General features: G+C 41.6%; 2 protein-coding genes across 2 annotated transcripts in view; both read right to left on the reverse strand.

The window, feature by feature from the left end:
- The window catches only part of CSF1R (colony stimulating factor 1 receptor), a 34566-nt gene extending 32170 nt beyond the window's left edge, over positions 1-2396 (reverse strand). The window contains exons 1-2 of the mRNA XM_083728681.1: positions 2250-2396; positions 1917-2159 (exon numbers count right to left, since the gene is read on the reverse strand). Of these exons, the coding sequence (XP_083584807.1) occupies positions 1917-1989 (73 nt within the window). The 5' untranslated portion in view covers positions 1990-2159; positions 2250-2396. The remainder of the gene's footprint in view (positions 1-1916; positions 2160-2249) is intronic.
- Positions 2397-11179: 8783 nt separating this feature from the next.
- PDGFRB (platelet derived growth factor receptor beta) overlaps positions 11180-11939 on the reverse strand; it is a 74909-nt gene continuing 74149 nt past the window's right edge. Inside the window, exon 24 of the mRNA XM_083728679.1 lies at positions 11180-11824. The gene's annotated coding sequence lies outside the window, so the exon portion shown is untranslated. The remainder of the gene's footprint in view (positions 11825-11939) is intronic.

The following is an 11939-nucleotide window of genomic DNA, read 5'->3' on the forward strand; positions in this document are numbered from 1 at the left end:
CCACATTGTTCTTGGCTTTTTTGTTGCTGCTGCTACAGTATTAGCAGCCAACTTGGATAGGGTTGCACCCTAAAGCTGGCATATGAATGCTACTCTCTTTTGCAGCAAACCTTTGATTGCGCCTGCCTTTTGAGGCCATTTACAATTGTGTGCATTATTGATGTGCATTCTTTATTCACAAACAATAAATATGCAGAATTCTGTGACCGGAAGCTTTCTTTCCTTTGGTGGAAGCAAAAATTTAGAAACTATGGGGTTGTTATTATTATTTTTTAAGTGGGCATGTGGAAGGGATGGGAATAGGAACAAGATGGAAGAGTGATATTCATAGAAAGTTGAAGGGAAATAAGTCAGTTAAGCAGAAAAAAGGCTGATGTGGTTATTCACTATTATTAAATGTATTAGTTGCTTTTTACACTGAAGTGTCTGCAAGTGACTTACATGATAGAAACATTAAAGCAACGAAATGAAACAAAATTAAAGCCAAACATAAAAGCAGCAATAACAGAAGACTTGAAGTGCTTATCCATATATATATATATATAGAGAGAGAGAGAGAGAGGGAGGGGGGGGAGCAAATCCTACGCACGCCCCTCTTAAAAGGATGAGCACAAGAATGAGGCCACAGACCAGTAACTAGCTTCCTCCACCCCCACCCCAATTTAGGAACCTCAGGACTGGATAAATGCTTAAAAACTGACCATGATGGTGCCAGGCATGCTTCCCTGGGGAGAGAATCCCAGAAGGCCTGTTCTCATGTTGTCACCTTATACATCTCCCTCAGAGAAGATACATGGTGAAGGACCTCAGACGATGAATGCAGGGTCCAGGTTGGTTCACTCTCCCTGAGGTTAAATAAATTAAAAAATTGTCCAGTAGCACCTTAGAGACCAACTAAGTACATTCTGGGTATAAGCTTTTGTGTGCATGCATACTTCTTCAGAACAAACTTAGTTGGTCTCTAAGGTGCTACTGGGCAATTTTTTATTTTTTTAATTTCTTTCAACTGCGTCAGACCAACATGGCTACCTACCTGAATTTCTCCCTGAGGCTGTCCTTGAAGTACTGAGGTCATGAGGTGCAAAGAGCTGCAGCACTTTGAATTGTAGGGTTTGGGAAAACTTGGGACTGAGTAGACATCCCATGCCTTAATCACTGGGCACCTTCCAAGATCCTCTCTAATTTATTAATTTAAAAACATATAAGGATATAATGAATTGACTCTGGCCCTAGTCCAGTGGTTAGCTATTTAAAAAACAACAAATAAAAACAAACATGATTAGAAGTCTGACAAAGAAAACCTCTGGTCACTAGCAGATGGGAAGTATTAAATTCAGTTCTCTTTCTTGAGCGTAAACCTAGTCTCTGATCTTAGAGACCATCTTAAACTGCTTAGAGACTGTCTTAAGTATGAAACAGTACATGAATATATTAAATAAAATGAGAAATAATGCAACATTGATGGACTTCATCCTCTCCGAGAACGCACACCGAGTCAGTTTATGTAATCTCCACAGTATGCCTACCATTCAGACTGAGAAATTCTAGAGCCACTTTTTAGAACTATCGTACCGGGGCGGTGGGGAATAAACTTCATAGCCGAGTATTCAGTTTGTGGACAAAAGGCTGATATAACCTAACTATGGAAAAGTGAAGCCAATCTTAAAAACAACTTCTGAAATATGACACAAATATGAACTGGTGACCAAATCCCAAGTAATGGTGGAAAAAGAACAAACTTTGACAGAATCATGCAGGTTCAACAGATAACATTACAGTTATTGTAATAATTCAGAGCTGTTTCTAATGCGTACTGATATAAGGAGCTCCCTTATACTATGCAACATTTTCTAGACCACTCGTGAGCCGCCCAAAGCTACCCTGGTGTCCATGCAATAGACAAAAAGCAAACCTACCATGCCAGATATCAGCTGCTACCAAGAGCATCAGGATGGCTGGGCCCACTGGCCCTGGAATAAACATGCCCATCCTGCACAGGACAGGTGTGCTGTGGTATTAGAATCGTGCCAGGGCTTTGGTCCAGTGGATCTTCTTTAGGAGAAAGAGAGATAGATGAGGCAGAAAATGCTGCTAAGCTTTTTTCAGTTGTGTGTTCTCCGTGTCTGTTTCTCTCTTTGGAGTGGGAACTTCTCCTTTTTCTGAAATGACCACAAGTTAGGAAATTCCTAGTTTTTTTAGTTAAAAAAAAGAAGAAAATGAGCAAAGGCGTGTGTGTCACGAAAACTCACCAGTCGTAGATGGGGAGGGGAGGTGCAGCTGCATTGTGATGCCCCATTTAAAGGGTTAACCCTTCATATAGGTGAGCTTTGCCTATGTTGTCATGGACAACAATCAGAAAGGATCTCTTGTCAATAGGGATTGACGGATAGATCACTTTCAGTTTCACTTGCTTTCTCAATTTCTAGCATTAACTCCAGTTCACCAAATTTCCACATCAATTTACATTTTTTAAAATAAAAAAATCCATTTTAGCGCACCTAATAAACTTTGCACACATTTCCTCCTAAGATGATGCATTTCTGTATGCTGTTTACACCAATGTATTCATTTTTATGCACACTTTTCTCTAATATGCATTTTTTAAAGTTGGAGAACTGCATCACAAAATCTGAAGGACTGCTGTGTTTCCATTTGAATATTGTTTAGAGAAGTGTAAATCAGGTAGGTTTGTATTAACATGTGAACTGAACCAAAGTCCTCTCCCATTCCTGCTTGCAAACTAGTAAACTTCTCTGGCCTCTCTCATCATGGAACAAATATAAAAATGCTGCAGAGGGAGCTTTTAAACCGACCCCTGGGGAAAAGCTGGTGTGAGCTGGGAGGATGAGGATAGAAATCCAAATCATTCAGATGGGGAACAGGGCAGAACTAGGCAATGAGTGCATAGTAGGGCTTAATAGCCGGCCAAGGATCTGTAGAGGGAAATGCTCATGGCAAACATCTGCAGAAGTAACCGCTTTTATATGGTAATGATAGAAGCCTCCAATACGAGATGAGGGAGCTGGGGTGTTTGGTGTTAAAGAGGAACATAGGAATAGTGGCATAATGGAAATCTGGTGAAATGGAGAGAACCACCAGGACATACAGTGGTACCTCAGGTTACATACGCTTCAGGTTACATACGCTTCAGGTTACAGACTCCACTAACCCAGAAATAGTACCTCAGGTTAAGAACTTTGCTTCAAGGCGGCGCAGCAGCAGCAGGAGGCCCCATTAGCTAAAGTGGTGCTTCAGGTTAAGTACGGACCTCCAGAACGAATTAAGTCCTTAACCTGAAGTACCACTGTAGTTATTTCTTGACACAAACACTATAGGAATGGCAGAGCACATGGTCATTAAAGGAACAGGAGGTGCAGTATGTCGGAGAGGCCTTTGGGTCCCATCCTGCAGGAGTTGCCTTATGTTCTTATTATATATTGTTTGCTCTGGGTTCACTAATGAACTAGTTAGGTGAAGCTCTGCACAGCTTGCGGTTAAAGAAAAGGCTGACATGGGGATGGAAGCACAGGCCAAGGACCCCCTTTACCTTCCTTGGTGAATTTTCAGATTGGTCAGCATTAGCAAAATGGGAAGTAAGTGGGAGGAAGCATCTTTCCTTTACAGTAACCTTAAGGGTTTTGTTTACAACGATAAATATGGGACCTGATCTGTGTATGCATATGCACAAAAGCTTCGACTGTGTGTATAGAGAGCCCCACCACCCTGAAACATCCAGTAATTGTGCCACTATGCTGATTAGGAGGTTTGGGATGAAGACTAAACCCAGCCCTCTGTTTTCCCCCTCTCAAACCACAGATAGGTTCAATAACACTGGACTGGAAAGAGTCACTGAATTTGTGCATAAGGGTCTTCATCCTGCTAGGAATATGTGTATGGAAGCCTGGATCAGTGTATCTCATGGTTGAGTATCTCTTGGTTGTACTTTTGTTTTTGTATTGTTTTGATTGGTTCTGACTCCCAAATGATGTGCCACACCCCATTGTTTCATTCAGCCAGAGAAGCACTCGTAGACCTAAAATTGTAATTTAGGGCATTTGGCATACAGTGTTATTTATTAGCTCCCTATATTTGACAGGTGTGGCTTATTTGCATTTAGCAGTATTTCAATTGATGGAATTTAGTCAATGAAACCCCATTAAATGATCACAGTTTTGTGAAGTAGTTAGAGCAATGGATTTGGGCAAGGGGGAAAAGCTATATTTAAATCTCCAGTCAGCCCTGAAGCTCACTAGGTGACCATTGAGCCAGTCACTGCACCTGTCAGCCTAACTCACCTTATTGGGTTGTTGTAAGGATATAATTGGATACTGCCCTAAGGCAGTAAGAAGAGCCTTGCTAGACCAGACCAAATTATCTTCAGCTAGCAGACTGGTGTTATATGGTGGCCAGTAAGATGCTTTCTGCTTAAAGACAAACAGGGCATGAAGTCCCTGAGCTCCTGGGGGAAAGGGCAGGCCATAAATGTGATAAACACATAATAAAGCACTTGCATTTCAAAGTCAACATTTACATTTCAGATGTAAACTGGAAAGCCAAAATCTGAAATGCTGGCAAATTTTGAATATTTGCAGAAACGCTCCTTTCATTTCCAGCAGAACACTTCAGAATGATAGCTAGGACCAAAATGCAATGGCCCCTATCACCCCTAAGCTAGCCCAGAGGAATCCATGCTTTTCTGCCTGATGTTGATGAAACCAATGAGTCACCCATGAGGGAATTGTTGTCAGTGTTGTGAAAAATCAAGAGCAGGCTGGCTTTTTGACACACAACTCTGCCCCGATTCCAAACCAAGCAATGAGGAATCCTTTGTCAGCTGCATCTGACTAACTAATGTACTGTTCCAGAGATCAGCAGGGGCATTTGTTGAGCTGAAAGGCTCCTTTGCTTTCAGTTCATCGTTGGAGTCAGCCACCTCATATCATTGGGCATCTGCTAGGGTAACTATGCCCTGCCAGGGGGCACTGCTGATACCTGCCCTAACCCCCACACTTCTTCTTCTTCTTCTTCTTTCTATACAGCTTTATATGTTTTTTAGGGAGAGGGGACTCAAAACACTATACAACCTATATCAAAACCTCAAATAAAACAATCCAGAATAAAACATTACTGAAGAAAGTCAAATGCAAAGTATACATTCAAAGCTACATATTTTTGTTTCCTATTATCTTAAAGATTTCAACTACTGAATGCACATCAAATGCAGCAAAGTTAACAAAAACAATTATCTTAAACATTTCAGAAGAAAACATCACTAAAGGAAGTCATATATAAATACACATTTAAAACAGCATAATCAGTAAGAGAATAAAATATTAAGCATTGAACCTATCTGCTGCTGTTGCTGCCAATGGTGGGCGGTGGCTGTGGAAGCTCAGGCTCCATGATCTGGGTCTGAGGCAGCCAAGAAGATGGCCTCTGCCCTCTTCAGCAGCCTCAGTTTTTGCAGCTGGAATCAATCAAGGCCCCTCCCTCCCAGGCCAGGTGGGAAAAGGCCTGTAAGGCAAAGAGCAGGTCTACCAGGACTTACAGCCTAGACAGTCTTTAAAATATGGGGTCTCATAAGAAGTACCACACAGCTGGAGCTCACTGCCTTTTTAATTTCCCAAAATGCTGCTGACCTAGTCTCACTGTAGGGCATAGTGAGAAATTAAAAGGTTGCCCAGTTCAGTATGTGAGCATTGCCACCACAGTCAGGTATGCTCATCAGAGTTCACCAGAGGACATTTGTACTAGAGCCCCTTAAAATTACAGCCGGTCCTATTTATGCTGCAATCCTGTCCACATTTACCCATTTGCTCACTGTGTCCAATTCCGGGCACCACAATTTAAGAAGGATGTTGACAATTTGGAACATGTGCAGAGGAGGGCAACCAAGATGATCAAGGGTCTGGAAACTAAGCCTTATGAGGAGCGCTTGAAGGAGCTGGGTATGTTTAGCCTGGAAAAGAGGAGACTGAGAGGAGATATGATAGCCATCTTCAAATATCTTAAGGGTTGTCACATGGAGGAGGGAGCATGCTTGTTTTCTCCTGCTCTGGAGGGTAGGACTCAAGGCAATGGATTCAAGTTACAAAAAAGGAGATTCCAACTAAACATCAGGAAAAGCTTTCTGACAGTAAGAGCTATTCAGCAGTGGAACAGACTCCCACAGGAGGTGGTGGACTCTCCTTCCTTGCAGGTTTGTAAGCAGAGGTTGGATGGCCATCTGTCATGGAAGCTTTAGCTGAGATTCCTGCATTGCAGGGGGTCAGACTAGATGACTCCTGGGTCCCTTCCAACTCTATGATTTGTGCACCAGAACTGCAGGAAACAATGAGTGATTTGTGAGAACAGTAACACAAATCTTTACTACTAGATTCTATGTTTCACTACTAGATCTAGTAGTAAAACTAGAATCTAGTAAAACTAGATCTAGAAACTACTAGACCTTGAAGTAAAACTAGAATCTAGTTTTACTACTAGATTCTTTGAACATAGAGTTAAGGATACCATCCTGGCTGGTAATGCCACTGCTCAAAAATCTTGACCAACGCATATTTTTAACGGAAGGGGTTTTTTTTTAAAGACGTTTATTTCCTTATTTACCCATTTTTCCAGGAACAAATGCCAACTCAAAAGGAACTGACTTGCTTTGAAGGAACAAATATTAAATTGCTTGCCCAGAGGGGAAACTATCTCTCAGTGGTCTGTCAATCGTTTCTATCCACAGATGAATGCCAGACAATTGTTAGGTCTTAAAACTGACATTATCAGTTCATATGTTACTTTCTTTAAAGGGTCTGGGATTACATTTAGTTTATGAGGACTGTGTCAGCATCAAGCACTTCAATAACTGGAAATAATTACCTAGAATGTGATCACAGAACCACCATACATTTAACTGTTTTCATCTGTCTGTCTTGGGAGACAATGTCACAGACCCTCAAAGTGTCCCTATTTTCCAGGGATGTCCCTGATTCAGAGAAGCCATCCTGGTTTCTGATTTGATCCTGGAATGTCCTACTTTTCCTTGTTGTTGTTTAGTCGTTTAGTCGTGTCTGACTCTTCATGACCCCATGAACCAGAGCACGCCAGGCACTCCTGTCTTCCAATGCCTCCCGCAGTTTGGTCAAACTCATGTTACTCGCTTTGAGAACACTGTCCAACCATCTCGCCCTCTGTCGTCCCCTTCTCCTTGTGCCCTCCATCTTTCCCAACATCAGGGTCTTTTCCAGGGAGCATTCTCTTCTCATGAGGTGGCCAAAGTATTGGAGCCTCAGCTTCAGGATCTGTCCTTCCAGTGAGCACTCAGGGCTGATTTCCTTAAGAATGGATACGTTTGATCTTCTTGCAGTCCATGGGACTCTCAAGAAACTCCTCCAGCGCCATAATTCAAAAGCATCAATTTTCCTTAGGATGTCCCTATTTTCATAGGAGAAATATTGGAGGGTATGGCGTTATCTGACCCCCGAGCCGTTTGAAGGCAATCCTGTATAGGGAAGTTTTTTTAAAAATGTTTAATGTTCTATTATGTTTTTATATATGTTGGAAGCTCCCCAGAGCGGCTGGGTCAACCCAGTAAGATGTGTGAGCTATAAACCGTAAAATTATCATTATGGAATGGGATGTCCCTATTTTCATCAGAGAAATATTGGAGGGTATGATGCAAGAGAGTGCCTTGGGGGTTAAGTGAGTCTTCTGCACTTGAATTCTGGTGCACTCGTGGTGTTCTGAAACTAAAGATATGCTTTAAGGTCAGGCAAACTAATCTTTCCCATGGGGAGCCTGATGAGTACCAGGTAACTTGAAGGAATTCCACTCAAAACTTTGCTTTTAATTGCATGGAAATAGAAGCAAAAGGCAACTGCAAGCCAAATGATGAAACTGAAGAGGCACCTCATAATAGGTGATGGTAACATTTCAGAACTCACTTCCATTCAGAACGTAAGAAGAATCCAGCTGGATCAGGCCAAAGGCTCAGCTAGTCCAGCGTCATCTTCTCACCAGTGGCCAACCAAGATGCCTGTGGGTCCTGAGTATGAAAAGCAAAGTAAGCGTACTTCCTCATAAACAAGATGTAAACCTAAATCCTTAACAAAAGTAATGAAAATTATTGAATATAAGATGCCAGCATTCCTAGTAAGGCTCCGTCAAAACCTTGGATGAGGTCCAAATCTGATGTGAATGTTTGTGGCACTGTAGGTGTAACCCAAGGTGCAAATCCCAGTTTAATATGAAGTGTTTGCTCCAGTGGGGAATCTGCCAACTGAAGATGACCCTCACTTTCATCAGAAGGGGATGCTTCTTGTTTGGGCTGAGGAAAAAGAATTTGCCTGCCTGCAATGTCAGCCTCCAAGCAGGTTCTGGTTTATTATTCAAGCCAACCAGGTGGGTTCTGATCAAGGTCCAATTAAGACAAGCTGTGTCAGGTATAAGAGGCCCCATAACATGACCCAGAAAGTGTGTGTTATTCCAGCAGAAATTATAAACTTTTATATTTGCATATATAGGCAATGTTGCACCTAAAAACATATATCTTGCAATAAGCCTATTTGCCTTTGAAATATCTTTAATGGAAAACAGCTTACAATTTCTTGCTTGACATACGTAAGAACTTTTAATGTTCAGCAACACAGGAGCAGCTACACACACATGCAGTTTGCACTTACTAAATGGAAGCGGAGATAAATTTAAAACTGTTTGGTGACATTTTTGAGAGCAAACTCATAGAAATTTAGTAAAAATAATTGGAGGCCCTTCGTAAATGGAGCCCGTAAGCTGTAGCTTACTTAGCTTGTGCATAAATCTGAGACTGGTTCTGAGGTAATTTTTGTTTGGACAGCCCTAATGCTCAGGTAACTTCATGTCTGCTTACATTTGATGGATGTCTATGATTTTCCCCACAGCCACTGAAGTTTGCTGAGTTCTTTTCTTTCCCCAAAGGCTTAACATAAAAAGGGTTTGTATATATGCAGTATTTTCTGACAGGGTAAGGGTGATTATTTTTCCTTCTTTGTTGACTCAACTATTAATGACTGTCAGTGAACAGAGCAGCCAGTCTTGACAACATCTCAGCCTCCCCCTATGAATCATGCCTTCTCCAATGAAAAAGCCATCAAGCTGTTCTCCTCAGCTTAGTAGCAGTTCACCTGTATCCAGGGAAATCAGCCACAGGAAGCTTTGACTGGGGTGTCTTCTAGCTTTGGGACTAAAGCTGCACCTTTATGGTACATTTCAGGGTCCTAAAGCAGGCTCATTTTACACATGCACATGAATAATCTTCTATCGGCTAATGCAGTTTACTAGCTGACACAAGCAGGAAGGAGGACAAAAACACTGCCTGCTGTAGCCACAGCACCAAATTGATTTTAAAGGCAATGAGTTTTGAGAGTTTCAGCTAAGTGGATGTGCCAAGGATGCTCATTTTACCTCCTCTTTTCAGAAAACCGTCTCCTTAGTAACCTGCACCCAGGTTGCTAGCAGACACCCATGAAGATGCATTAAAACAGCTGTTTTACAAGACGGAATGATTTTACTAAATTAGTAATACAAGAGAGAGGAAGAGGGAATTTAAGTGTTTGACAAAATGCTGAACTAGCTGTTGCATCGGATAATCTGCAGTAGCTGGAACATGGCACAGGAAATGTGAGAGCACTCCAACCAGGACATGAGTACAGATGGTCTTGCAAATGGGGGGGGGGGAATTGTGGGCAACAAATAATCATTTAGACCAGGCATGAGATGCCCACAGACCAAGCGATGCTTTCTGCAGCTGTCCTTGGCTGGATCTAGACACTTCAAAGAAGCGTTTCAGTTAAACATGTAAACTTTGTATGAGAAATCGGGTTGGCAAAAACGGAACTCCACAGCGCCATCTGGTGTCACAGTGTTATAATGCATATACAGTACAATGCATATAAAGCACTTTTTCTTTGCCAATGTGGCTGAGTCCCTTGTGTCCCCTGTTAAAGGTCAATCTCCTTGTTCTGGGTTACTTTTGGTTATTGCCTTGTGTCTGGGTTGCATTTTTAGGTGAGCCCCACACTTAGTTGACTGCGTAGAATTTAAATGAATACATGCAAAAAGCAACAGCCCCTCCTTTCCCCAGGACAGGTGGGGTGATTATTTATTTAATGCAATTTATAACACCACCCCTTTTATTTCTTCATGGAACTCAAAGTGGCATACATGGAATTCTCATGCTCCATTCAAGGACTGGCTGGATCCAGACCTAGCAAGGTCCACACCTTGCCTGACCACCCTAGGGCAGCAACATGAGCCTTAACCTTTGATGTAAAATATAAGCTTGGTATTACACCTCTCACATATCCTCAGCTGGAGAAGAATGTGCAGCTTAAGGGCAATTTAAACATGAAGATTCTCTGCACAGACGACACTTCCATATAGGAAATAGCTTACATAAGTGTATTTTGCAGAATCTGTATGCTGTTCACATGCTCTGGGAAGCTGCAAACAAATGAATGTATATGATAATCATCCCTGATGATGAACACACATTTTGCATTTAGTTTCCCCCATGGAAGTGGAGAAGAGCTCTCAAACTTCAGAGACGTTGGATGGAAGAAACATTTTTAGGCTAGCCTCCAGTGTTGATTTATGCTAGGGCAAGGCTTGTATGTTCTCTCAGGTGAAGCATTTTCATTGAATGCACTGCTATAGGCAAGAGAGGTCCTGGTAAATTAATTGGTAGGATTCCAGATATTGGAGGAGCCCTCAAAGTCTTGGCTCACACCTCTCAGATGTGCATACAAACAACAGACCAGGTCTATGCTGTTGGGAGACCTGCTTGTATGCCTTCTTACACACCTAGACAGCACCTGTAAGCTCTTCTTTCCACTTACCTTTTTTTCATACAGCCCACTGAGTCTTCATCTGCTCACAGACTCCGTCTCCAATGGCATATCATTTTTGCTATATAACTCTTTCTTTCTCTCTCTGTCACGTACACTCTCTCCTTGGTACTGCAGATAAGCTCTCTCTAAGCCCTGGAGTTATATTAACCATGTTCAACAAAGAGTCTTGTGGCACCTAAGCATATTAACATTCTTCCTCTTAATGCTGTTAATTCATTTGCTAAGAAATTCAGGAGAAACCTCCTCAACACCCCATGTTTTCTAAGAAATGTAGGCTGTAGTAAGATCACAGAGAAGCCCCAGGGTTTTTAAAAAGAAGCTCTTTTAATTTTAAAAATCTTTTAAGAAAACACATATGATAAGTTTACAGCATAAAAAATAATATCTCACTGGTATAAATGTGGCTTAATAAGAGTCTTAACATACATTTGTAAACCTAGGATAACATTAAATCTTTGGTACCTTAGTTCAGGACACCTTTTTGTCTTTCACTCCCATGATGGTGTACAAAGGATTAAAAAGACAAGAAATGGATTTTGCTTCCCATTCAGAGACTGCTGTCAGTTGCTATACGAAAGAGTCTCTATGGCTCTGCCCAGAGACAAGGAATGGGAATGCCAAAAAGGTGCCTGGAAAGTGGAACAACTTCCTCCACAAAGAGCAAATTTGATGGATGAAGAGGAAGAGATACGTTGTGATTCATTTCTAATGTTATTTTCCCCCTATTCGTTACTTTAAGATACATGTAACAAAATAAGAATAAAGTGGACGTTTTTGTAGATGTCAAAAGATTATTAAATCCAAGTTTGATACACACAAATGGCAAAGTTCTTCTATCTGATTCAACAGAATCAGTGGCAATCTCGGCCTTTTTATCTCAGATTCTTTAAATTAATAGAAGAAACATAACGTGGAACTGACCCTTTTAGAGGTGTCAGATTATTTTAACACTGACCATATAAAGTAAAGGTAAAGGGTCCAGTCGTGGCCGACTCTGGGGTTGCGGCGCTCATCTTGCTTTATTGGCCAAGGGAGCCAGCATACAGCTTCCGGGTCATGGGGCCA

This window comes from Podarcis gaigeae (assembly GCF_964106915.1).
Source record: "Podarcis gaigeae genome assembly, chromosome: 2".
Classification (NCBI taxonomy): Eukaryota; Metazoa; Chordata; class Lepidosauria; order Squamata; family Lacertidae; genus Podarcis; species Podarcis gaigeae.